General features: G+C 39.7%; 3 protein-coding genes across 3 annotated transcripts in view; 2 read left to right on the forward strand and 1 right to left on the reverse strand.

The window, feature by feature from the left end:
* Positions 1–27,598, reverse strand: part of LOC139631312 (small ribosomal subunit protein eS26) — a 90,827-nt gene that overhangs the window by 41,540 nt on the left and 21,689 nt on the right. The gene's annotated exons all lie outside the window — the stretch shown is intronic.
* pa2g4a (proliferation-associated 2G4, a) lies at positions 2,550–13,167 on the forward strand. Its single transcript, XM_071495450.1, has 16 exons — positions 2,550–2,733; positions 3,844–3,972; positions 4,269–4,374; positions 5,247–5,316; positions 5,406–5,498; positions 5,839–5,902; positions 6,156–6,234; positions 6,790–6,868; positions 7,011–7,144; positions 7,292–7,386; positions 7,483–7,610; positions 7,718–7,771; positions 7,936–10,695; positions 10,796–10,822; positions 12,291–12,313; positions 12,860–13,167. The coding sequence occupies exons 1-13, from the start codon at positions 2,652–2,654 to the stop codon at positions 7,996–7,998; spliced, it is 1,176 nt and encodes a 391-aa protein (XP_071351551.1). The 5' UTR covers positions 2,550–2,651; the 3' UTR covers positions 7,999–10,695; positions 10,796–10,822; positions 12,291–12,313; positions 12,860–13,167.
* Positions 14,741–27,253, forward strand: crbn (cereblon). The gene is made up of 11 exons (XM_071495449.1): positions 14,741–14,920; positions 15,203–15,315; positions 15,479–15,681; positions 16,213–16,362; positions 18,112–18,274; positions 19,121–19,183; positions 19,293–19,377; positions 19,522–19,637; positions 21,128–21,192; positions 23,438–23,569; positions 24,809–27,253. Exons 1-11 carry the CDS (start codon positions 14,848–14,850, stop codon positions 24,990–24,992), a joined length of 1,347 nt encoding a protein of 448 aa, XP_071351550.1. The 5' UTR covers positions 14,741–14,847; the 3' UTR covers positions 24,993–27,253.

Consider the following 27,598-nt stretch of genomic DNA (forward strand, 5'->3'; position numbering starts at 1 on the left):
AAGAACATTAAAAAAAAAAAAGGTCCTGTTAAATGGGTAAAAAAGTCAAATTGTTAAATTATTCTATGAACTGACATCGCATTGGCTAACTTATTGGCCAATTAGTTTATTACAAAAGGATGATACATCAAAGGCTTAAAAATATTCTTCTAAATATGTGTATCAGGACCAGATTAACCACCAAGCTGCCTGGAACAAAAATGAATCGTGGGGCCCACTCACCCACTATTCCTCCCACTCGCTATGAACTGTGTATGTACTCAGTTGCCTTATTTGGCCCAGCAGAAGATACAAACCCCGGTGTTATCAACCTGAGTTGCCTGCAGGATTATACCAGAGAAACGTGATAATTTATTGAAACACAAACGTAATTGATTGATGAGCTTTATTGTCATTGCTCAAGACAACTGGAAATGTGTAACATATACAGCAAATGCAATAAAGATAGTGTTATTTACCAACCAGGCAGTTTCCCACTTTGTCTGGTTGGTAATTTAGCCTTGATGTTCACCTTTTTGCATCTCATGGGATTATCAGGTGGATGATTCTGTAATTTAGGAAATTCTCCAGGTTATCTTCATGCTTTTAAAATTTATGGTAAATAGTGCATCATATGCAACTTAAGTAAAATTCTCTTATGGCAGATACATTCACAATTTTTCAAGTTTGTCCTAAAACAATAAGCAGGTGCACATATGTGCATGGAGATCCTAACGCACCCTTCCACTGCAGCCCAACAGGGGAGCACCTGCTGTCTGTAACAGAAGATGTCCAACTGATTGAACTTAACTAACTGAGACAGCTTCATATACATTTTTGTAAAAAAAACTGTTTGCACAACAGATTTGTCCCACGTCACTTTCATTAGAAATACAATAGGATTGGATCTCTTAATGGGCAGCATGACCAGAGGGAATTATCACAGCCATTGAAGGATTATGACACAATGGTCACATACACGTAAAAGGCCCACAGCCCTCGTACATAGGAGCAAGACATCTGGACGCAAAGAGACACAAAATGAGTACAGATGATGTGGCAAGTTATTTTGTGTCTCTGCATTCATTTTGTTTCTCTTTCTGTTTTTTAGGCTTTTATTTATAGGTACAGTGAGAGGGAGAGACAGGAAGGTTGGGGAGAGAGAGGGGGGGAGTGGCATGCACCACGGGTCAGGTTCGAACCCCAGGCCGCTGCGGTTAGGACTAAGCCTTAACGGTACGCTCTACCAGGTGAGCCACCAAGGAGCCCCTCTATGTGTTCGTTTTGTCTCTTTAGTCATTTTGTCTCTCTTTGTAGTCATTTTAGCTCTATAGGGTCAATTGGCCTCTGTAGTTTTTTGGGGTTTTCTTTTCTGTGGTCATTTTGAGTCTCTCATTCTCATTTCATGTTGCTTTATGGCCTTTTTGTCTCTCTTTGTGGTTTTGCATCTCTTGATAGTCGATCTGAATATTTGTGGCCATTATGCTTTGTAGCTGGCTCAAGCCTCTTTGCAGTCATTTTGCCTCTCTTTGTGCTTGTTTTACTTTCCCATAAGAAATGTTAATACTCACTTAAAACCTAAAACAGAGGTTCTGACCATAGACTGTATATAAAAAAATGAAGAATGAAAATGAAGCCAATGCGGAAGTGCCTTAAACCTGCATTCTACCGAATGACCATCAGGGGGCAACTCCACTGGTTGCAAAAAGAAGTCCGATTGTATGGAAGTCTATGAGAAAATGACCCTACTTCTCACTTGGTTTATGACCCCAGTAAACGTTTTCATAACGAGTTTATGGTCTCAATCGCTAGTTTCAAGTCTCCTTCAATACAACACGATGTTCATTTTTAAAATTATAGTCCCATTTAATTTAAAATAGACGATAAAGTAGGGCATGCATTGGGGCGTGGCTAACGTATGATTGACACATTTTGGCTTGTCAATCAAGAGCAGTCCCTTTTAACTATTAACTATTAAAAGTACTTTAACACTTCGTAATAAAGTTCACCTCGACTTATGGAAAATGACTTCGGATTCAGCAGCGCTGCGTAGCCGAAAGATTGATGCCGTTGTCAGGTCGACAGTTTAGGTGGGCGGGCACAGTGACCCCGGCTCTCAGGTCAGCCCCACCCCTCGCTCCTCCTCAGCTCCACCCTCTTCTCCAAATATGGTTTCTTCTGGTTTCAAAAAATCAAGATGGCGGCGGCCAAATTGCAAACTCGAGGCTTCAAAACGGCAATTCGCAAACCAATGGGTGGGTTGTCACTTGGTTCTGACCCAGGTGCCCTCTGACCCTTTGGGCCCCTGAGCCCATCCAGTAAGCTTTCCACGATTCAGTTGTTAAAAGGTTAAATGTTCATAAAGGCACCTGACTATAATTTTAAGATAAACTTGAAAAAACTGTCCTTTAGTACAAAATGAGAACAGACGTGTTTCCATTACACTACACCACCGAGGCCTCTGAAAGCATCGGAGCGTCCCTGTATTTTGGCGGGTCCGTGTCGGTGTGACGTGTCGAGCGTCACGGTGGTGTGGGCGGGGCGTGGAGGAGGGGGGCGGGGGGGGCAGGGCAGTGGGAGGCCCCTGTTAGCATCAGCGGACAGAGCTGAGCCGAGCGGCGGGGGACTGTCGCTGCTGTGAGCCGAGTAGCGACCGAAACTCCACTGCCAAGATGTCCGACGACGAGCAGGAGCAGACCATAGCCGAGGATCTGGTGGTCACCAAGTACAAGATGGGGGGTGACATCGCCAACCGTAAGTCAGTGTGTACGAGCAGCCGTTACTGGACGAGATGACCTGTTATATTTTCGGGCCGTGGCGCAGCCAGCTAACGTTTCCCCCCCCCGCAGCAGCAGCAGCCGCCGCCGCCATGTGGTTCACATGCGAGGCACACATTTCCTGCTCTAACAGGCTAGCTAACAGGTGCAGCTGGTTCAGTTTCAGTGGATGCTAGCTCCTCTGTTAGCTGCTTAGCATTGACGTTAGGCTTCATGCAGAGAGAGCTGTCTGTCTGTTTGACTACAGTGGGATGCTAACTAACAAGCTAGCTTAGCCTGTGAAGCCTCTTTATATACAGCTGTTACCCAGCACGGTCTAAAATAAGCAGGCAGTCGCACATATGAAACCACTTCATAGCTGTTATTTTCATTTCGTTATTTCATGTCTCCGTCTTACACCAGCAAGCTGAGCAGTTTGTATTAGCTGCTCCTTAAGTCTCTAACTGAGAGATAATTGACAGGGTGATGTGTCTGCTACAGGTATAATATGGGGTGTACTTATATACATGTCGCTCCAGCGTTATTCATATGACGTACATTTATACCCACTGTGCATTTATAGGCCCATTAGTTTGACATTTCTGGGTTATTTGTCTAAATTACATCATGATAAAAATACTTAGTCATTCACTGCTAGGAAAGGTTGACTTAATTTGACATTAGGAGTTGGAGATATGGATAAACTCCTATCACAGTCTATATTATTTTATATCACTATTGATATACTGGCAAATTAAATATTAAATTAAATAGCACATTAAATATTTGGCAAATCAAATTACATCATGACAGTGAAGCCAAAATGGTATAAACATCCAATATTTTTTTGAAGAAGTTTTTGACTTGCAGCAATGCTTGCTGATACATAAAAGACATTGTCATAAATGGCATCATCAGTCATCTTTTATCATTTATCATGTGTGGGCATTCAGAGTTAATTTCAAGCAATTTTAACAGTCAACAAATTATAATACATCTTTTTAGGACAATATATCGGATGATATCTAGTGTCGTGTCACAGTATCAAATTTACATTAGTGTATCCTCCTGCTCTACTTTGTTGTTCTCCTGCTTCTGTCTCACCCAGAGGCTCTTCGTCTGGTCGTGGAAGCAGCCAAGCCTGGGGTGTCTGTTCTCAGCCTCTGTGAGAAGGGGGACGCATACATCATGGCTGAGACTGGAAAGGTCTTCAAGAAGGAAAAGGAAATGAAGAAAGGTGAGGGAAAGATGACACAAGTGTGGCTGAGCTGAGCTGAGCTGGACCCAACAAGAAGAGCTTAGATGCAGTCATGCAAATTGTTGGCAGTGTGTTGATGTGTGATTTCACACAGCCTGAGTAGCTTTGATAACAGCAGGGGTTTTTAAAATACACTAATTTGGTGGCAGAGTATAACAGTGTAACTATATTATGTGATCAAAGTGTCACTTCCTCCGTCCTTGTATAGTTTTCTTGCTAAATTTGTGGATGATTTCCAAAATGAAGACTTGGTGGTTCTCTTTTCCCTCTTCTAGGCATTGCCTTTCCCACCAGCGTCTCAGTCAATAACTGTGTTTGCCACTTCTCTCCCCTGAAGAGTGACCCTGACTTCACACTTAAAGATGGGGATCTGGTCAAAATGTAGGCACAACGCTCTGCAATAATGTCACCCTCTCCTTCCCCCATGTGTGTTGAGTCTCCCAGTGTGTTGTCCTCCCTTCTTTGTATGTGATATCTCGGCTTGTATGTGAGGGTTTTCGCTCTGCTGTTGATTGTCTGCTTCATCAATAAGGTCTTGTCTTTCCTGTCTGTCCTGTGTGGCAAACGACAAGTAAGGTTGGATGTTTTTAGAACAGGTGTTTTTGCAGAGTGATATGTTGGATTTTAGCCCTGATGGTCATCCATCTGCTAAATCCCATTTATCAAATTTTTCTAATGCCATGTTGTGCTTTAAGAAAGGAAGTCAGCTCATCTTAGTTGTTGTGTTGCCACTAATGTCTTCGTCCTCTGTAACGTCTTCTGTGCTACATGTAGGTGTTTGTTATAGCTCATGGTGATGTGGCTACACACAATAGGTTTGTATGTTTCTCAATTTTTATCACACTCATCATGTAACCTTCTGGCTGGGCATGTCTGTTCAATTTATTACTGTTTGTGGTGCTGCTCCCTTGAATTTGCAATAAGTTCTTCACTGTATTCCAGCTGATGTACAGCCAAAAAGAAATTCACCTTGGAACATATCTGCTGTTTAACGGTCATAACAGATTAAGTAGATTTATTTTTGTTTGACCTTCTCTTATTGTTTAGTCTTTTATTAGTCTCATTTTCCAAAGTGGAACATAGTTGACATTTTGTCCTTCCCGATTTGATTAATTGGCTCCTCTATCTACATCAGTAATCTTGACAGCTGTGTGGCAGTTAAATTTGCAATGAATTTGACACATGGCCGATTTCCTTTTTGATTTATTGTTAATTCATACTCTTCTCTCTTCTTTTCGTCTTATTTTGTGTAGAGATCTAGGGGTTCATGTCGACGGCTTCATTGCCAATGTCGCTCACAGCTTTGTTGTAGGAGCCAGTAAGGTAAGGGCCTCTTTTAAACATACCCACAGTTTTGTGTCTTGTTCAAGCACACCTTTAAGTGCTCTTCTCACTGTGTCTTATTTCTATAGGAGAACCCCATCACAGGCCGCAAAGCTGATGTAATCAAAGCGGCCCATCTGTGTGCAGAAGCAGCTCTTCGCCTTGTTAAACCTGGTAACCAGGTACATTCAACCTCCTCTTCAGTCTTCTCCATCTCACTCATAATAATCTTTCTTTACAGTCACTTGAAATGTTTCAGATGGGTCCTAGGCTACATGTCTGAGTGTTTGGGAATCAGCTTTTTTGCAACTTTTCTCTCCTGGGTGTTTCACTGCCTATCCCCCATTAGTCTTGCTCTGCTGCTTTTTCTTTTCTCTGTATCCACCACGTTAGAAAACCCATCCCAAAATGAACAGCTGTCTTCAGACAGCATGTTAGCTCTTAACTTCTTGTGTATTTTTATTGGTCGATTCAAACTGTATTTTCTATGTGACGGTAATTATTTTTTTCTCCGCCTCTCAGAACACTCAAGTGACAGAAGCCTGGAACAAAATCGCTCAGTCGTTCAAATGCTCACCTATCGAGGGTGAGTGTCTATTTAAAGTTTGTGCTCCTCAGTGTGCTGTGTCATGGACAAGGCATTCAAGCAACCATGAGTGGTAACATTTGGATGACTTCCGACCTTAAATTTTCTTCTTGAATCTCTCCAGATTTGTTCACATAATGCGAAGATGACGACTGTTATGGATTCATAACATACACTTGGATGTTTTTCATGGAATTTGTTTACTTTTCCTGTTTTAACATTAGTTTTTCTGTCTGCCTCTGTGTTTTCAAAGGTATGCTGTCTCATCAGCTAAAGCAACATGTCATAGATGGAGAGAAGACCATCATCCAGAACCCAACAGACCAGCAAAGGTACATTTAGTCACTTTTTACTGAGGAAGGAAGAGAGGGAAATCTGAAGTGTTATGTTGAGGTTTTGAATTTTAGTAAACACTGATACTCTGGTCATAATAATATTTATACTGACAAACATTGAAATTGAAACAAGGAATTTGTTTTCTGTATATTAATATTGCATGTAAAATATTGCACACCACTTCTGGCTTTCTTCTTTTCCTTGTAATTTTCTGTCTATGTACCATCTGCCCACAAATCTAAGAACTGTTTCCACCACTTATCCCTGTATAGGCTTTATAGACTCTGCCCGGGATTTATGCCACCGTGCTAATATAATGGAAATGAATGCAGTTTGGTTTATGGTACTGAAACCAACCAACAAAAACTACACTTGTAAAATTCAGTTGCAGACATTTGACTTAGCTCTTAAAGATATTCACAGTAAGATCTGTCCATTATCCTGAGTAACTGATGCACTGTGACTATCGTTATTGGCTGTATCAACCTTGAGTATGAACGGACGGCAAAATAAGTTAATTTGTCTGGCTGTTGTTGACATTTAATTTTCAGGAAGGACCATGAGAAGGCAGAGTTTGAGGTACATGAAGTCTATGCTGTGGATGTCTTGATTAGCAGTGGAGAGGGGAAGGTCAGTGTCCTCTCTTGTCTCTCTCTCTACCCATAGCTGCTGATAGTGCATATGTCAGCTGCAGCTAATAACCACTTTAGTGAAAAGGACAGGCATTTATTGTTATTTATTTTTATTGTTTTTTCTTGTCTTTTGCAATTAGGCCAGAGATGGAGGTCTGAGGACCACCATTTATAAGAGGGACCCCAGTAAGCAGTATGGCTTGAAGATGAAAACTTCCCGTACGTTCTTCAGTGAAGTGGAACGTCGTTTTGATGCCATGCCCTTCACTCTTAGGTATGAACACCACTCTTCACATGAAGCCATTAACATACATAGTTCAGCCCTTGCTGAAGTTTTAAATAGATTAACAGCATAGTGAAATGAATAGTAATGTACTTTGGCTTAAGCACACAGTTAATACCACCATCCATTTTCCATCAGGGCATTTGAGGACGAGGCCAAAGCCCGTCTGGGTGTTGTGGAGTGTGCTAAACATGAATTGTTACAGCCATTCAGTGTGCTCCACGAGAAAGAAGGTGAGTGTTTTTACCTTCCTTCTTAACACGTTTGTTCTTTTTAACAGCTGTTACTTTTTATTTACAGCTTCAATCTCTCTGCGTCTTTGTTCTCAGGAGAGTTTGTAGCTCAGTTTAAGTTCACAGTGCTGCTGATGGCCAACGGGCCTCACAGAATCACCAATGGACCCTTCGACCCAGAGCTCTACAAGTCAGAGCATGAAGTTCAGGACCCAGAGCTAAGGGTAAGACTGTGAAATGACTGCCTTTGAATCAAGCTCCTTTATCACACCCAGAAACTGGCTGCATTAAAAGTCACTTCATACTGAAATGTTGCTTCTTTCCTCCTCAGACTTTACTACAGAGCTCTGCAAGCCGTAAAACACAGAAGAAAAAGAAAAAGAAGGTAAATTATTATTCTTGCAATGACTGTAGGAGCAGTCCACAGCTCATTGTGCTCATGTGTAAACCATGAACACAGGTAGACTTCCTTGAGTTTCTTCTTCCAGCTGCAGAGCCTACATGTTGGTTTAATGTTCCCTCAATACCTCCTTTTTTCACTTCCTCCAGGCCTCAAAGACAGCAGAAAATGCAACTGGACAGCCAACTGAGGACACAGAAGCAGCAGGATAAATAAACGAATACTGCCTTTCCACACATGCAAGACCCCAGAGAGAAGCAAGAGAAGACAACAAAATGCCCTAAACTCTCTGACCATCATAGTAGAGTTGATTTCACAAATTAAACTGATGAATTCATGAGAACTTTGGAATCAGTTGAATATTTGAAGGATCCTACAAGGATGCTTAACCCTTTACTGCATTGAAGAGAAATGGAAGGATTTTTGCTGTGTTTTTCTTACCTATCTTGAGTAGGAAATAAAGACTATTTGCAAATAGTTTTACATCTTTGAAAAGACTTGTTGCCAAATGGTAAATGTGCGACTGGTGCCTGTTTTTGTAAATTTAAAAATCATAATGCTTGTATTATTTGCAGCCTTTTCAGTAAAACTGAAGCTTGCATTGGGCGCTGGTTCGAGTGAATCCGTCTGGTTTTGACATCCAACTATAAGTGTTAGGATACATGTATCTATTTACTATTTGTCATCTCATTGTAAAGGCATCTGTGACCAGGGATTCCTTGTAGCTTGAATAGGATGTTTGGACTGAACTGTCACGTGTTGCTTCCCTTTGGTAACAAAGTATAAACAATTTATCTGAACTTTGTATCTAAACAGAAATTTGGGGTCAAAATTAATATTCAGATAGGTTAGATTAAGGAGAACAGTTCACCTCAAGTGTGTGAATCAGTAAGAATAATGATGGTTTCATTCATCTGTTGCATTAATGTACAACTGAGACCTTTAAGCATTGAAAAACATTTAATCAAAAACAATTTTTATTGACTACATCATGCAGTAAAGGGTTGAATTATAAATTTGTCCCAATGGTATTGAAAAATGAGAAAGTATGTTATAATATTTTAAAAAATGTAACTCAAAAGTGACCGTGACCTCATTGTAATCTAATAGTTGGCTTTTGCTCCTGAGTTAAATGTAGTAGCGGGTTTATGGGAACTCTTCTATCATCTTGGCCTGACCACATTTTTGGCTAAAGCTACAATGTTTTAACCACACAAGATTTTTTACAGCAATAACCTGAGCAGAAGACCAGAATATTTTTTAAGTGTACAAGCAAAACAAAAAAAACAAAAAAAAAACAATACACACAATTGTAATCAGCTTGACTTTAGGGAACAAATTGCTATATTTACTGCCATTCCCCTCAAACTTTATGAAAAAGTAGAAATCTTTATGTTCCAATTTTGAAAGACTTTTTTCTAATTGTGACACCTGTTACTTGCTTTACTACATCATTAGTGTTGTGAAACATGAAAGCTAAAGCTGATCAGGTTTAAAAAAAAAAAAAAAAGAAAAAAGTGAGGTTTTGTGCGTGTCTTCAGTGGAGTTGGCTGAGATTGTTTCAGCTCTGAGTTTCATTTAAAGGTCTGGGACAGTGTTGGGACAGATTTGTCAAGTGAATATGTTGAGGAAAAGTAAAATTCTGCTTTGTGGCTCAGTCAGTGGCTGATGGAAATTTACATCTGATGAAATAAAAACATTTTCATACATTTCTGTTTGTTTTCTGTGAAGGTCTCTGACTGTATTTTAAATATCTGACCTGAAATATCAAGACCGCTTATATCTGTCCTATAGTGTTTAAGTAAAAAAAAAAGTGGTATTTAAGTCATCTTTAATGTATCTGATTATACTATTGTTGCTAATGTTGCAAATTAGTGAGCAGAATATTTTTATGATTATTACATCAAAATGATTAAGTACCTTGATGTGTTGGGTATTTAATTTGCTGGACTGACATATTAATTATACTATGATATAGGATTTTTATCCATATCACCCTCTCCAAAGCACCAGGATTGTTTTATGCATAAGACCAACCAGGATCATTTTTAGGTTGAAGAATTTCTGCTGAGCCAGTATCCCGGGACTAATTAGAAAAGATTTTGATTTGGTGAAACAACCTCACCTCATGGACCACTTAGCAGCTGTTCATGAGCTTTCGACCACATAACATGCTCTTCATTATCAGTTTGAGTTCGCACAGCTTGCTCACCATGAAGCTCCAGCTGTTTAAACCTATGATCACCTGTAGGACTTCTGAACAGAACAAACTGCTAATGAAGACTGTATAATAAGGCTGAAAGTACCAGATAAGCTACTAAATGGACCTCATAGTCAGACTGTTTTGTCAACTGCTGATTTTAATTAAGCATTTAATATTTTTGTCTGTCTACAGCTGCAATGATTAGTTAATTTACTGATTACTTGACTGAAAGAAAATCAATTGTCAACTATTTTGATTTTGACCATTACCCAATAATATGGGATATTTTTGAAGAAAAAAAAAGACAAATATTTGTTGCTTCCAGGTTTTAAAATGTGAGGTTTTCATCATACAGTATATAAACACACACACACACACACAGTAGCACCAGTCAAAACCCTGGAAATACTTTCCCAATGGAAGAGTGTGTCCAAAATTTTGACTGGCTAAATACACTGATATGTATAAGTAATTATAATCTATCTATAATCTATCAGCAGGTTACCCCAAGTCAAATAACCCGAACTATCCCTTTAAGTAAAGGGTCTGAGTTCTTCAATTACTGTCTTTCAACGGCCAAGAAGACCGATCGACCTTTTGAACTACATTTCCCATGATTAAACTAAACCAGATGACGTCAAGACCTGTATAAGAGCCGCCCTCTTTCTTCGTCACATCCTCTTTCCGTTGCTCTTCTCGCTTTGAGGTATGGGGAACTATTTCGCCGCCAATACCATCCAAACTAATCATTAAGTTTTACCAATCATCCGCAGTCACCAATAATTTTATCTGCTTCATTTTCACAGAAACTTCTCCACACGATGAGAGCCAAGGTAAGATAACCAGTCGGTGTCAGTAGTTTAGTGGGGTTTTTATCATCCTCTTCCTGCTCCACTCAATGCTGCTACCTTGCGTTTTATTGACCCTCTCGCTGCTTCTTTACCTTGTCTTTGAACATAAATGTGTCTCTGTCCTCTGTGTCTCCTCTCCACAGTCTGTGTAACTTTTCTATTAAGGTTAACTTAAGCTGTTAACGGTATAAGATAAGTGCAGAGTAGCTTGAATGCTAATGCTAGTGGAAGGCCCTCTTGGTGCATGCTGCAGTGTTAGCAATAGTGAATCAGTGTAGCTGTCTGTTTCTGCTTAATGGACCAATTGTTTTGCAGTAGTACTGATAAATGCTTACATTTCCAGTGAAACGTTAGTCTGCAGTAGTTTTTCTGCATGAACAACAACCACGATGTTTGTCATAGTGGGAGGGCACACATGGCGCACTAAACCTAAATCAAGTGGCTCCTAAATGTAATAAGCCTCCTTCTATTGTCATGCATAAATAAAACGGGGTTCTCGTCCTTGGATCATAATGTATGTTTTCCATCCCGTCACCACTCCCTTCCTAGATTTTTTTTTTTTTAACCTTTTGCAATCTGTCAAAGGTGCCACACACCTCAAAGGGTCGTACTTAAGATCTGGTGCTTTTGTGTGGCATATTTACAGATTAGTTATTTTTGCTTGTAACAGCTCATTGTTTTAAAAGTACCTACTCCCAGTCTCTGCTTTAACACACATCTGCATTCATAATGCTGATTCTCAATTAGAGAACCTTAACCTGTCTCTTAACTTTTATACATTTCATCTCAATCCAGACACACTGTGAAATTCATTCAATGATCAGTGCTTATCCATCACTTCACAATTCTTTTTTTTAAAACTAAGAAATTAAAATCGAATCACTCCCTCTGTTGTAATGAGAACACAAGAGCCTTTAAAAGACAGTGCAGAAAACCGGAGTGCCAACAGAAAATAAGCAAGTCTGTATTAGTACATGATGCTTTTAAAAACCATATTTAAATTTATCAGAATGCAAGGGTCAAGGAACATCAAGGATACAAGACTAGCTATTCTTCCATTGAGGGATTTTAAAAATTTAACTTAATTTATTGCTGATTTTGAAGGCTTTAAATGGCCTGTCTCCCAATTATATCTCTCATTTACTGATGTGTCCCCACCCTAGAGGTGAAGGTTTGTGACTGGTCTTTTGCTATTGGAGCACCCACACTCCTGAACTCCCGCCCCACTGAAATCAGATGCTCTGATTAACTTCTAAATCTATCCTTAATATGCGTCTTTGTGTCAGCTTTTGGTAATGTTTGATATGCGTTGTAATTGTTTTTGTCCCTAATTCTTACATTGTTTATTGCTGCTCTTTGCTATTGTCAGATCCTTTGCGTAATGTTGTCTAATTGTCTTGTCATAAATTATCTGTTCTTCACATTAATAAATGTTCCTTTTGTCTTTTAGTGGAGGAAGAAGCGTATGCGCAGGTGAGCATCAACAGTTGTACAAACTCAGATGTCATGTTCAAAAACCTGTGTAGAATTCATACTGAAATTACAGTACAGAAACATATTATTTACCTCCCACTTCACTTTGTGTTGAAAAATGCCAGAAGTCTTCCTACAGTTTGGATGTTAAAACACAAAGTCCATGGTGTAATAAGATGCAGAGGCTATGAATTGTTAGTATATACAGTATTTGTATAATGCATTTGCTGTGGGTTGGTAATGTGGTGTTGAATGAGGTCTGAGCACTGAGAGCGAAAGCAGCAGGTTTAGGGCTCTCTATTGATTACTGTATCAGACGGTTAACACTGAATGTAGCAGTAGGTTATAATTTGTACATTGATTTCCCATCATTTTTAATTTGGCCATTAAATCCCCAAATTATCAGGTCATACATGTGGCTCTGGATAACATGTGAAACAAGCCAGTAAAAGTATGGATGGCCTGTGAGGTTCAGTCCAGATAGGTGCACTATTAATGGGCAGGAAACATCTGTATGTTTTCTTGACAGCTGTTTATTTTCAACAGGCTGAAGCGTAAAAGGAGAAAGATGAGGCAGAGGTCAAAGTAAGCCCTCATCGCTGCCAGCTGTCATCCCGTCTGAGCCTCTACAGATGACTGACCCGTGTGGAGCCGCCATCAGTGAAACGAACTCTGCCTGCAGACGACAGCTTGACCCACGGAGCGAGCTGTGGACGTCTAACTGGAAGATGGCAAAGACGCTGGACAGATCTCAACATCAGAACGACAGCTGCCTCGTTCATGGACCATGATACATGTTTACCAACAACTGTCATTTGGTGTATTGAACAATAAATGAACACTGTTAAAGTTTACCACAGGTCTCAGCCTCTTAATTTGATTCTACAGGATCAGTCTGTGGGTGTCTAGTATATAAATTAACTTAAATGTAATATTGGCACAGCATGGAGGGAACATTACTTGCAGTCTATGAAGCAAATGTGAGAAGATATAAGATGCAAAATTAAAAGATAGTGTTTAGTAATTTAGTCTGTTAATCACAGCCACAGAGTGGAAGCACTTTAAACGCTGAGTTATCCCTGTGACTTTTCATCCTGCAAAATTAGACTACATATAAAGGACAGATAATCCTTTACCCTTCTCCAAGTATGAAAACTCAACTTGGAGTTGATTTTTAATCCAATGTGCTGGAGTTCAGAGATCACAGTGCTGCACTGGATTAATTGCAATGAAGAATGGTTCTATGTTCAATTTGTGATTTCCTCATAATGGATCATCCAACAGAAACAAAAGGTGCAGATTTGTTTAACTCTTCAGTTTTTGGACCTATTTTTTGCTGTAAGGCAAACGAGCATAACATCATGACTGACACTTGATGTTGCAGACATCAAATCATTCAACTTCTCAGTTATTACACAGGATAGTGTCCAACAACAGTTTTGTCAGGATACCAAAGTTGAGAACATTCACATTAAGCACAAGCACAAAGATGAAGTTGAAAGTCATCCCTAAAACAGAAATGCAACAAGTCTATGGAGAGATGGTCAAGATTGACTTAAAAATGTTTAAGGCCAAAGAATCCACATTGCCCCAGTTATTACTGCCTAATAGAGATACAATGTCCTTCAGAGATAAATGAGGCATAACCTGAAGCAATTCATGACGCAAACAAGGAATTTCTGGTATAATTTTAGTAGTAATTGCAAATTGCTGTTAAAATCAAACCACAGTGCTATAGAAACTCATTTCTTGATGCTTTCTGCAGTTTATATTGTTGTTTCCCAAAAGGTGATCCAAATGAGCTCACCTTGCCTTGTGATTATTACAAATCAGTAGAATCTGTCATTTAATGAAGTCTTGTCATGAGACAAAGGGCTGAGAGAGGATGTCCTTAAACACTTCTGAATTTGAGTTTAGATTCTACTTCAGTGGATATTTCAGTTGCAAATTCTGGTATTTTTTTAGATCATTATGTTGTTTGAACTATAGGATTTAATAGTTAACTTAAACATTGATAAACAAAATGTTAGCTACTATTTACCTAAAAGATATATTTAAAAAAAAGTAATAATCAAAAAAGGTTAGACTTAATTTTTGGTGTCCTGTCAAATGTTTCTCCTCAGTATTATAGCCCTGGTTATAGCCCTGACAGTCATATAGTTTTTTAATTCATATCAAATTTTGCAGCACAATCGCATGTGACTACAAGTGAAGCAATCAGATGAATGTTGAGGAGTTAAAAGTATGATTTTAGCATGAAATGGAAAAACACAAGCAACACTTCAGTATGTTCTTGGTCTACAGTTTTGTTTTGTTTTTATCATTACAATCCAACATCATGTAATCCAAGTGACGTATAGTTAATTTACAACCTAAACCTTCTCAAGAAAATAGATGAATGTATTTTGTTTTCTCTTCCTCCATGTTTACCTGTCCTGGCCGGCGGGGGGCGCTCGGCAGCCACTTTGGTTCTTCTCACCGAAGACGCCGCAGAAAGACGCAGAAGAAGAAGTTAGTATTGTAAACACAGGGATATGGCTGACGAGAGGGGTGGAGGCGAAGACAACATCAACGACAACATGGGGAACCAGTTACAACTCCTACCAGGTAACAATGAGACTCACCAAAACACTGCTCGTGGTTTCACCGGCAGAGCGGTCAGTCCTCCACCCGGCTAACAGCTAGCTAAACATGTCTGCACAACAGGCCACTGTGAAAACATCACATCCTGACTGGCACATTTCTGAGCTTTCGCTTTCTTTCCTTCTCTGTTTTCACCATCGCAGTGACATGCTGAGCTGATGAACCTGTTACTGCAGTTTTGGTTAGAACATACCTAAAGGGCTAACCCGCCTCTCTGACAGCCTTTATGTGTTTGTGCCATGACAGACAATGAGGAAGAGGAGGAGGAAGATGACATGGAGACTGAAGACCGAGATAGTGAGGAGGCAGAGAAGCCCAACATCATCACCTTTGACCCCAGCCTTCCCACATCACATGCAGTGAGTGATGCCATGGTTTAGCAGATATGTCCTTGTACATACTTACTGCCCCCCCGCAGAGAGCTGTGTTGTGTTGTGTTGAGTTGTGTTGAGTTGTGTTGTGTTGAGTTGTGTTGTGTTGTGTTGTGTTGTGTTGACGCTGACCCCTGCCTATCTCCTGCAGTATCTGGGTTCAGACATGGAGGAGTTTCATGGCCGCACAGTTCACGATGACGACAGCTGTCAGACCATTCCTGTGCTGCCACACACAGCTGTGATGCTGGTGCCAGGCCAGACGCTGCCTCTGCAGCTCTTCAGGCCACAGGAGGTCAGCATGATGAGGAGTGTCATCCAGAGAGACCGCACCTTTGCTGTGCTAGCACACAGGTATGTGGCTTTGGAACTTCCTCCGCAGATCACAGACTGGATTAATCAGATAACTGGCAAACATTTCTTTAGTTTTACATCAGCTAAAGGTACACTCACACAAAAATCAGTTCACTAGTCATAAGGAGCAGCACTCAACCTGTAAATACAGGTGAATAAAGTCTTTTGTGACTCTTGAGGGAGCCTCTATAAAGTCTGAGGCCTGTCATCAGGGTTACCTCTGCCTCAGCTTATAAATGGTCTTATTTTTATCAGAAAACCCATGTTGCAAACCTTAGTCTGAGGTGACTTTGAAAGATGAGGGTATTTACCAAGGTTTGAAGCTCTCACAAAAAGATTCCACTGAGTTGCACTATAGGAAATGTAGGATCCAGCGCCTTTGGAGCTTAATCCATAGTAGGAAATAAAAGTCAAGATATTTTAAGATCAGTTCGACTCTTTGAATCTTCTGAGTCCCCAGCCACACGGAGGCATTTTAGAATAAAAATGTATACAAATTTTAAAGGCTTTATTTGATATCTTTTTCTGCAGTGATGCTGGTGAGCCGGAGGCAGAGTTTGGGACAACAGCTGAAATCTATGCATACCGGGAGGAGCAGGAGTATGGCATTGAAACAGTCAAAGTGAAAGCTGTTGGGAGGCAGAGATTCAAGGTCCATGAGATAAGAACTCAAGCAGATGGGTAAGTTTAAATTGCCCCATAAACCATTAAACCAAAGGTCAGGACTTAAGGCCTGCTCCTATGAGAGTTTCTCTCTATGAATATAGACATAAACTCTGTGCGATGGTATGGAGTTAAGCTTGTGGTTGTTTTCAGGACTCAGAGCCATGCAGGTTTTTATTCTAATCATCCATCAAACAGGAATCTGCTGAGCTTGATTACCTGGTATTCACTACCTGATAAGATAGAAAACCAGCAGCACTCTGAACTCAGACTACAAATCACTGAAGCCTAGCTACACTGTGTGTGTGTGTGTGTGTGTGTGTGTGTGTGTGTGTGTGTGTGTGTGTGTGTGTGTGTGTGAGAGTGTGTGTGTGTGAGAGAGTGTGTGTGAGAGAGAGAGAGTGTGTGTGTAATCCTACACAGTAATCCTAAACTCTAGCATGACAAATTGAAGTTTATACAGTGAATTGAACTCTGAAATTTGATTTTTTTTGAGATGTGTATTTGTTTTATCATCACGAGTTCGCCTCAGAAGAACCAGTTCATGATCAGCCATTTCTTGAGAACCAGTTCATGATCAGCCATTTCTTGAGAACCAGTTCATGATCAGCCATTTCTTGGAGCCCAGTATTAAGTCTGGACTTTGCTCAAAATGACTCTAAGAGTGGTTCCATCGTTCACAGCTAGAGGGCAGGCTAACTCTTCATACGGTCATCCTCAAAAAGTGAACTGAAAATATCAGCCAGTTTCCACCATCTATTTGTGGAGCACAGCTGTTATTCCTGCCAACATCTTTTTATTTTTAGATTTATGGCTGTGGCTTGTTCTTTAAAGATAGGTTAATGTTATAGTGTTTGACCTTACTGTAATTATACTGTAATTATTGTCTCGAGAGGGTTAGGTTAATTCTTTTAATGGATGTCTGGCACAGTAAAATGCAAAGCACATTCTTTGTGCTTCCTCTTGTTGGAGGGTAGCTCATGGGAGTATTTATGGAGAAATGTTGCCTGTTTAATTGTCGTAGTCATACTGTAGCTCATGCCTGCTCACATCCTCTACTCCTCAGGAAATCATCAGGTTTTATTTATATGTCCATAAAACTGAGTCTGCATCAAGACATATTTCCCTCCTTCTCTAGTTGTTATTATGTAATCCACACAAATAGCTGGACATAATCCTGTTGCCTTCTTCTTGCGCACTCTAAGTTTAAAGCAGTTAAGATAATACTCAGTCAAATGGGATCTGCTCCTGTGGCCTCTGTGTGCAGTGATATTTACTGAATATTGATATTATATTTTAGTGCCATTTCCTTTCCCTCTGTTACATCTCTATAATATTTCTGAATGTTCAACCCAGGATTGTGGAAACAAAGACATTCAGTTCTAGCATATTTTGGCAGAAGTTTAGTGCATTTTTAACAGTTGTTGTTTAAATAGATAGAGATCAAACTCTGCATATTGTCTTTTGGCAAGATTGAACTATGTCATTTTTAGTGTATGTTCTGATGTGGCTGTAACGTGGTGAATGTTCATTTGTGCACGTTTCTATGTCTGAGCTCCAGAGAGTTCACTGAGAGCATACTGGGTGAGAAGCTGGAGAAATACTTTGTACTGCTGACAGAGAAAATGTACAGGCAGCACCTTTTTATAATCATCTCACACTTACAAACATCCTGTCATATGCCTAATTACATTCACCCAGCACATCATCTGTTTAATCCGTTATTCCTCTCTGTGTCATTGTCTCCCTCTGTGTTTCTCTTCCTAGGATCAGACAAGCCAAAGTACAGATTCTTCCAGAACGAATCCTTCCAGATCCCCTCTCTGCCGTGCAGCTAACACCCCTCTCCAGGCTCCACATGCACCCCTCCTCCAAGCCCCCTACTCAGAGCTGCAAACAGGCCCAGTGCTGGTGGAATAACTACCAACAGGTCAGACACACCAACACTTACACACAACGTAACTGTGCAGTGGCCGCAGGTAACATCTTTTACTATTGCACACTTCAGAATCAGAATTACAGAAACATAACTGTCCACACAGAGTAAAGAATAACGCTCCAACTAACAATTATTTCCATTATTAATTAATCTACCGATTATCTTCTCAATTAGTTGTTTGTTCAATAAAACACCAGAAAATAGCAGAAAATGTCTGTCCCAGTCTGAGTCCAAGTAGATGTCTTCAGATGTCTTGGTTTGTGTGACCATCAGTCTAAAGCCCAAAGACATTTAAATCACTATAATGTAAGACAAGGAAAAGCAGCAAATCCTCACATCTGAGAAGCTACAATCATCAAATGTTTAAGCATATTTGCATAAAAAAACTGATTTAAAATATTTTGCATTTTTCTTTCATCTTCAAATTTTGCTGTGGAGATAATAACAAACTCAGAACACATATTTATTTCTGCTTTACACGGACTAGAAATGATTGATTATCAGACTAGCTGCCAATTAATTTTTCACCAATCAACTTATTGATTAATTGAGTAATCACTGCAGCTCACAAACACAAAGACAAACTTAGACAAAAACATACACAGAGAGTTAAAACAGTATGAATATGCTGGCCGTTGTGAAGTGTGAAGTTCTAAAAGTTAATGTAACTTTTAGAAAGATTATTTGTTTGGTGGTCCACATACTTTTGGCCATGTTGTGTGCTGTATGTCAGTAATGGCAAAGTGAGGGAAGGGAAGAGAAATGGAATAGATGTTGGGTGCTTCAGTAATGATCACAGATTTAATTCACTAATGGTTTGACTGTTGTTCATCACAGAGGAAGTTTCACTGTGCCAGTCTGACACCGTGGCCACCGTGGGTCTACGCGCTCTACGACTCTGTGAGTGCTGCAGCCGCTGTGCACTGCTTGGAATTTCCTCCATACATAAACACCACATAGATGTGAATGTAAACCACGTTTTCTCTTCTTCCTGTGCTTCACCTCACAGGAGTCGCTCATGAACAGGGTGAAGAAGCAGCTCCACGAGTGGGACGAGAACCTGAAGGATGACTCTCTCCCTACGAACGCCGTAGGTCAGCCTCTGTTCAGTTTATCACAGATGGATCACAGACACATGCACGCACGCACATGTTCGTCTCTTTGTTTGTGTTCTTTGTGCTTTCTTTCCTTCCTTCCTTTCATCCCCCCATCTTTGCCTTCTGTCTGGTTTCTGTCAGACTTCTCCTACAGAGTGGCGGCCTGCCTGCCCATAGACGACGCTCTGCGGCTCCAGCTGCTGAAGATTGGCAGTGCCATCCAGAGACTCCGCTGTGAACTGGACATCATGGACCGGGTAAGGCGAGGTCACTACTAAGCCCACCTTCCTGCTCCACCACACCAGCCTTCCAGTCTCCAGTGTCTCTGAAGCCTGATTTGTGTGATAGGATCTGGTGTTGTACTGAGTGGAGTGAGTCTGTTTTTGGCTCTGATGCTCTTTGGTGTATTTAACCATGCCTGACAGGAGCTGACAGATGCGTTGTTGTCGGGACACAAAGTAGTCTGGCCTCTGTCATCCTGCTTTAACTCAGTCCTGTGTGTTAGGGCAGACACAAGTTGTTTTAAGCCACGATAGCAGCGTGGCTCTAAACCCCTGAAATAGGGTTGTCCATCGTCTTTTCATTACCGTGGTCTACACTGAAATATCTTAACTGGTGGATGTATTGCCATGAAATTTGTCTCAAGCATTTACATCAGTCTCATAATGAATTGTAATAAATGTGGTTAAATTTTCCTCTTTTATCATCATTAGGGCAAAATTTTACAACAAATAAAACAATCTCCAGAGACCTTTAGGCTCTAGAGGAGCTATATCACATAGTCGGTCATATTGGTTAAAATGCTGAGCAGCTACAACCTTTCAGAGTTTTCACCAGGACAGGAATAGAGTTAGGGTTAGGTTGCTCACACCAGGCACTCTAAATAGACAATACACCAGACATAAGCAATATTGCATCACAGAATTAAATCTCCAACAGATACAGAGAACACAGCTATCACAATGATACAAAGATATTAGTATCATAAAAATCTAAAGAAATAATGACCATATCACTCAAGACAGTGCAGTCCCTGAATAGGTTCAACAAAGCATGTTGTTTATAAAAGGGGTTAATAACCTATTTCTTTCAAACCCAGATATAAAAAGGCATCAAATGAAATACCTAATAGGTTTCTCTCTGCAGCAGTTTCCTTCTTTGTTTATTTGCTTAGTCGTTCAGCAGTCGAATCAGATTCTGCTCTGTCTTCTTACACTTGGTATATTTTGCTGGATGAAAATCTCTTTTAAAGTCTGGAGTCTGCAACTATATTGGATTTACCTGAAGGGAAACAGACGTTTTTGAAACTATTGTAAAAGTTCATTGATCTGTAAAAAAAATCTGTAAAATGTGCAGTGAGTAAGATTTCAGTTTGAATTTTGAAATGACAGAAATGACAGATATTTCTGGGTGAGGAAGTCCAGTGGTGCTCTTACCTTATCACAGATATTGAGCTGAAAATAAATACATACAGACACACACAGGCTCTAAGCATGACATACAGGTGCATTACCACAAGCTGTAAGGCTGTTACTGGATGTGTGAAGTGCTTCTTAAATGCATCTGCACATCAGCTCCTTTTCTTCTTGTGGCTGATTGAGGATAATAATCCTGCCTAATGGACCGTCTCACCGGTCACACTGAAGACTGAACTCATGTCAACTGACTGGTCGCCTTTGTGCAACCATAAAGAGTTGAACATGTATACTGCACATCCTGTTAACACTTTATTATGTCCCCTCCTCAGTGCACGTCACTGTGCTGTAAGCAGTGCCAGGACACTGAAATAACCACAAAGAATGAGATCTTCAGGTGAGGAATTGTTTTCTTTTCTCCTTTTTTTTTTTTTTAAGTCATGTTAATGTGTTTTTCGTCTTTTTCGCCACCCACTTCACTACTTTTGCACGCTGTAGCTCAGTTGATATTCGTGCTTCTCAGCACAGCCTGAGTACAAACTTCAAGAGACTTTCCTTTTTTTTATTTTTAAATAAAAACTTTATCACCACTAATATTACACTTGATGCTGCACTTTCTTCCTCTATCTGGCAGGCAACCAAAATAAAGAGCTGAAAAAGTATGATAGCAGTACGAGGAGCCTCTCACATCAGACAGGGAGTCCTTTCATTCAGGAATATCAAAAATAACTTAATGTAGCTTTTTTTACGGGGACATTTTAGACTTATATTCACAGCTGTCTATCTCCGAAGTATTTGTGGGTCTTAATTTTAATGTTAATGCAATGAAGAGGAACCACATTTTTTTATTTTTTTATTTTACTGAAGGACAGAAATGTTAAATTTAGGCTGCACTTTACCTTTTTAGAGATGTTCCTGTAGCAGTTGGAGTAATGTAAGAAAAACACAGTAAGAGTTTGGTACTCTACCGGGAACAAAACTGCACCCATCTCTAATTGCTTTTTTGTATTTCTGTGTTTGCCTTCATCACTGTAATCACTCTAATTATTAACACGTCAAACTTGACGCAGATTTTGTCTGGAAGTTGCGTAAAGTCTGGGTTACATCATGAACATAAGTGGCACTGGACTCATACACTCACACACTGTTATGTAATATAATTTTCTAACTGTCTGTGATGTGTGGAGGTTAATGTGTTTGTCCATGAGTGACACACAAAACCTCTAATGCCCATGAAATTGTCCTGATCTTCACTGTAGAGTATTTTATGAGAAATGGGCATTAAATGTTTTGTCTGAGGACATCCAGATAATGAGTGAGTAGGTGATTTTGTGTTTAATATGATTTCTTCGTGAGACATTCAGAAGTTGCTGGCTTTTAAAGCACAAGTCCTCTGACTGACGAAACTACATAAGTAGCTAATGCATTTTCAATTTGGGACCTAAATGACAGCTGGAATGCTGTAAACTACGACTTGAGAAGATGACTCAGTATAAAGTTTCTGGTGCAGGTTTAAAGAGTATTCAGAAAGTGTTCAGACCCCTTCATTTTTTTTCACATTTTGTTATGTTGCAGCCTTGTGTAAAAATCGTTTAAATTCAGTTTGTGTCTCAATCTACACTTAATACCCCAAAATGACAAAACAAAAACAGAATTTTAGAATTTTTTGCAAATTTATTAAAAAGAAAAAACTGAAATATCACATTGACATAAGTATTCAGACCTTTTGCTACGATGCTTGAATTTTAGCTCGGGTGTCCACATGTATATTCAAAACTGTATATTTTGAAGTTATAATTTTATGTAAGTGGTTGTGTTGTCTGCAAGGACCTGTGGGGTTGAATAATTATCTTGAAGAAATTGTTTTAATCCAATAATTACAACACTGCCCTTCTAATCCGAGTTTTTACATAAGTTTTACCATAGGTTATTTAAACCTGTATTCATACATCTTAGGCCACTTGTAACACTGACACATCAATTAACCTTATTAAGTTAATGTGGAAAATATGTTGACAAACAAGTGCCTACATACAACTCCAGTAAATTAACAGTAGCATTCGCATTTATTAGATCCACCCCCCCCCCTTTTTTAGCTCTGTTGTTGGTTTCTACGACTTGCTACAAAATGCTCCACTGTGTTCAGTTTGTGTATTTGCTGTTGGTGCTGCGTTGATAGTACAGTGGGTTCACTAAAAGCTTGTCCACTGAAAACGTCTGAGTGGTGCTGATGAGCAGTGACAGTGAACCAAGACAAAAGTGGTGAGCCATAAAACCAAAACAATGAGCTGAAAAACACCAAAAACATTCCCAGGCTACATGCTTACATCAGATATTTTCTGAACATTATTGCAACACTGAAACTACCCAATGCTTATTATTGTGAGTGACATTTTTCATCTCCAGAGTGGTACAAAACGTTTTGTCGTTGTGACAAACTCAGCGTTGGGTTCAGAGTGGCTGCAGAAGTTGAATTTACATTTAGGCATTTTCAGGCAGTTTTGCTGCCTTTATACCTTTTTATGGAGTCTCCATTCAGTCTCTTTCACAGGATCATTCTGATGTTTTGTTTTTGGCCAAACCGTAATAATGTTGTAATCACCACTGATGTCATGCTCCACCTGCCTTTTCTCTCTCTGCAGCTTGTCTTTGTACGGTCCCATGGCTGCGTATGTCAACCCTCATGGTTACGTCCATGAAACCTTGACTGTCTACAAAGCCAACAACCTTAACCTGGTCGGCAGGCCATCCACACTGCATAGCTGGTTTCCAGGGTAACTCTGCTATACTCATGGCATTTACCTCACATTTCCTGCCTCAGACTAGTGAACAACACAACACATAACATACACAGTAAAAATATTGGCTCAGACCCCTCTCTGTGCTTTTCAAGGCTTTTATAAATACATCCTTTTAGATGAGAGACATACTTCTGACACATTGCACCAAAGGTCATAAACATCCTTTAATACTGTATTTGGTTTAATCTTTAATCCATTAAGATTTAATCTAGTGTGATGCTGTCCAGTGCCTGAAATGAAAAGCCTTTGACCTTACTGTGTTTTGTCAAAAACTGTAATATAATTTTTTATTCAATAGGGCATCTCTACCCTTCTTGTTCATTGGTCTGGGGTTATTATACAACATCAGGTTTCTGTAGAGAGCAGCAGAGGACTGAGACCTCCCTGGCCTCTGTATTAAATTAAACTGCTCATCTAATAAAATGGTATCTGTTTTGTTTCCTGTTACACAAGGTAGTTGTAACTGTGTGAAGATAAATAATGTGAATTAAACCGACCTGCGTGGATTAACATGTAGATCAAGCACCTTGGGGAAGGCTGCTTCAGAGTTTACATCTTCATCTAATTAGTAAGTTATCAGAGGCTGGGAAATCATGGTGCACTCTGACATCAGTGGCATTTTGCACTTAAAAAGTACTAAAACAAATATCGCACTGAATAATTCTACTGAATAATATGTACATGAATGAAAGGTGAAATAAAAAAAAATCAAAGTCTTCCAGAAATTATTATAGTCTAGTTCTCGATCAGTTGTGGTTTTGTTTTTGTTTTGCTGGTTTTGTTGGTTTTGTTTGATCTTCGTGCACAGCGATATATGTGCAGAGTGTGACAGTACAAGGCCGTTTTCCGTTTCATCTGCTGAAGACAGAAAGTTTCTCTCTGCTCGCTTTAAATCTGAGTTTATGATTTGTGCATACAAATTGATTGAAAGCCACTTGTGTTCCGATAGGAAATGTCGTGGAAACTTTAAACTTCCAGTGCTCATACACTGAGGATGGACATTTTTTAGTGAGACAAGAGACATTTTGTGTCCAACAGTTAATCTCTGGAAATGAAAAGATTTTTTTTTTTTTTTTAACAATAGTTTTTTGTGGAAAAAAAACACATCAATCACAACTGATTATTCCAAGTGGATTAATTTTACTTAATTTTATATTTTTAAAAACATGTCAGGAGCTTGTGAAAAATGTTGTTCTCTTCCTCTGCCCTCAGGTACGCCTGGACAATCGCTCAGTGCAGAACCTGCGGGTCTCACATGGGTTGGAAGTTCACTGCCACCAAGAAGGACTTGTCGCCACCTCGTTTCTGGGGTCTGACCCGTTCAGCCATGCTCCCCCGTATCCCCCAGGGTGAGGGGGAGGAGGGGAGAGAGGGCTCTCGCCTCTTCTGCCTGTAACGTCTGACTATCAACCCGCGAAACCCTGCAAAGCCTGGATCATCAGCCACTCTCTAGCTGCGATTACTTTTAGTAATCAATGCATCACACCCCGCCTGTCACCCCCGGCAGCAAATCCATCATATTAGTGAAAAGGTCATGCGGCCTTTAAATGGCGCTCTACGAAATATTAGAACAGGATGGAGGCAATGATTGTTCTTAAAGGTTCTTAAATTGTGGCAGCAGTGGTGAGACGACTTTGAGCATTGTGATAAAGTGAGAAGGAAATGAAGAATAACAGATTGATTCCATGACACATGGTAGCATCCTAGCATGCAGCTCCCCTGTCCAGCTGTTGTCTTGGTAGCTGCAGACACTCACACACAAACTCACAGAAACATGAACGCTATGCTTAATGTAGTATTTCCACTCAACTCCTTTTATCCATATAATGCAGAGTGTGACTGCATGTAGTTGAGATAGAGATATCATTGACAAGTAGGCTGCGATAACCCACTTTAATTTGTTGTAAAACCAAACAGTCAACATACAGTAAATTCACTTAGCACTCATATCCTGTGTGGGTTTCTCAGATATGTTTTCTGTAACTTCAGCTGCCGTAGGTCAGTGGAGAAGACTGTTTGAATGAAAGTGCTCTCATGTATGTGTAGATCTGTCATGATAGGGGATATTTTGAATCTTGGAATTTAATTGGATGTATTTTTGTACGCAAGAAGATCGGAAATTAATTTAACATACTCATTCATGTGTGGAGGAATAGTGCTTTTTTTATTATCACATCAGTTTTTGTTTAATAAAAAAAAAAAAACTGAGGTGAAAATACTGATAATGTGTACCACACTTGATATAATCGCGTGTGTTTTGTATTCAGCTGAGGCTCATTGTCTTGTCAGATGATGTGCTTCAGGAAACAAGTGTTATCTCTGGTTGCACAAGTGAATATTTGAGATATCTTGGTGCCTCATGGCTGACTGCTTTGTTTTAAAGGTTAAAGCTAATGAAAACAGAGTGAGAAGAGTGTTTACCCTTTGTCGTTTAGTTCATGTTGTGTGGCATGTTAAAATAGTGTGCCTACGCTCCGGCTCTGTGTCTTTTGATAATTTTGATAAAGCAGTGAAGCGCAGATGAGCGTGAAAGATTGTAAATGGCAAACTGGTGATGAGGCTTTGAATTAATTTATAGGATTTAGTTTTTTAGGATTCTCTTTGGCTTGTAGTCTCAAAGTTTTCAGGACCCTACTTCTTGCGAATTTGTTGCAAGGTGCTGGCTCACGTTTGTATAAATGTAACTGTAAATAAGAGGCAATTATGGCATTTGTTGCGTAATATAACTGGTGTTCTACTGTTTGTAGAATCTGACTCTTATTTCTTATATCTGGACATGCCACAGAGAGTTGGTGGACAAAAATCTTGTCATCACTAAGCAGAGCAATTGAACGCAATAAGAAAATGTCTTGAATCTGAAGATGTTGTTCTGTCGAATGAAACGTATCTGGATATTTTCTTAAAGGAATAGTTTGACATTGTGGGAAAATTTAAGGCTGCTTGGTTTCTTGCAGAGAGATAGATGAGAAGATTGGCACCAGTCATATCTTTGGGATGAATATGGAATTAACTGGCTGCTGCCTGTAACCTTATTTGTAACACACATCTCATATAACACTCTACTTTAAAGCAAATAAGCATGTTTTCCGAAAATGTCAAACTGTTTCTTTTAAAGAGAAATCATTTAGAATATCTCGTGTTATTGTTATAGCTGAAGCGCAGTCTCATATACAGTAGGTCTGCAGTTTTTGAGTTGCACTGACACATAAGAACAGTAAGAACATAATTTGTCATCTCCAGCAGTTTATTTTGATTTAATCTTTTCACTGATCTACATATTCTCGTGGTAGTACCTCAGAAATCAGACCGTGAGCTTCCTCAGAAAAGAATTCTCTCTTTTTTTAAATCACTTTCACATTTACAAGCTTTTACTTTTAATGCTCAAGTTTGATGTCATATCATCACATCATTTTGTTTCATTAAGGAGAAGTTTTCACCGTAAGAATAACTTTAAAATCTTGTAATGCCTCTGATTATATTCTTTGTCATATCACTGATTCAGTGTTAACCAGGCTGTCAGACTTTGATTCATCCGCAACAATAAAATAGATGCTTCACCGAGGAAATCAAGGGCCTGGTTCCAAAGAAGGCCTTTGCTTGTTTTTCCATGACACCCATTGTACCACAGAGTAAAATAAACATTCGGTTATCCTGTGACCCTCTTCTGATCTCATGTGTTTGTCACCAGAGATGTTGAATATATTTCAGCAGGAAACTCAGGGAGGCCATCGACTGGCTTTGATTTCATACTATAAATAATAATTGTGTGTGTGTGTGTGTGTGTGTGTGTGTCAGAGCCCTTGTCAAGGAGATGCATTGAGCTTTAACAAGCAGGTAAATGGTTTATGATTTCTTTGCAGAATTTGTAAGTCTACACATCCGCGAAATCAACATGTGCCTTCACTGTCTTTGTGTGCCTCCATGTGTCCGCATATGATGTGCTTGCAGTGTCTTAAGCTCTCGTGCAGGTACACGTTGAAGGAGGATCATTTTCATGCTTGC

Source organism: Trachinotus anak, unplaced genomic scaffold, assembly GCF_046630095.1.
Source record: "Trachinotus anak isolate AG129_WGS33_773 ecotype Australia unplaced genomic scaffold, CSIRO_AGI_Tana_v1 ptg000013l, whole genome shotgun sequence".
NCBI lineage: Eukaryota > Metazoa > Chordata > Actinopteri > Carangiformes > Carangidae > Trachinotus > Trachinotus anak.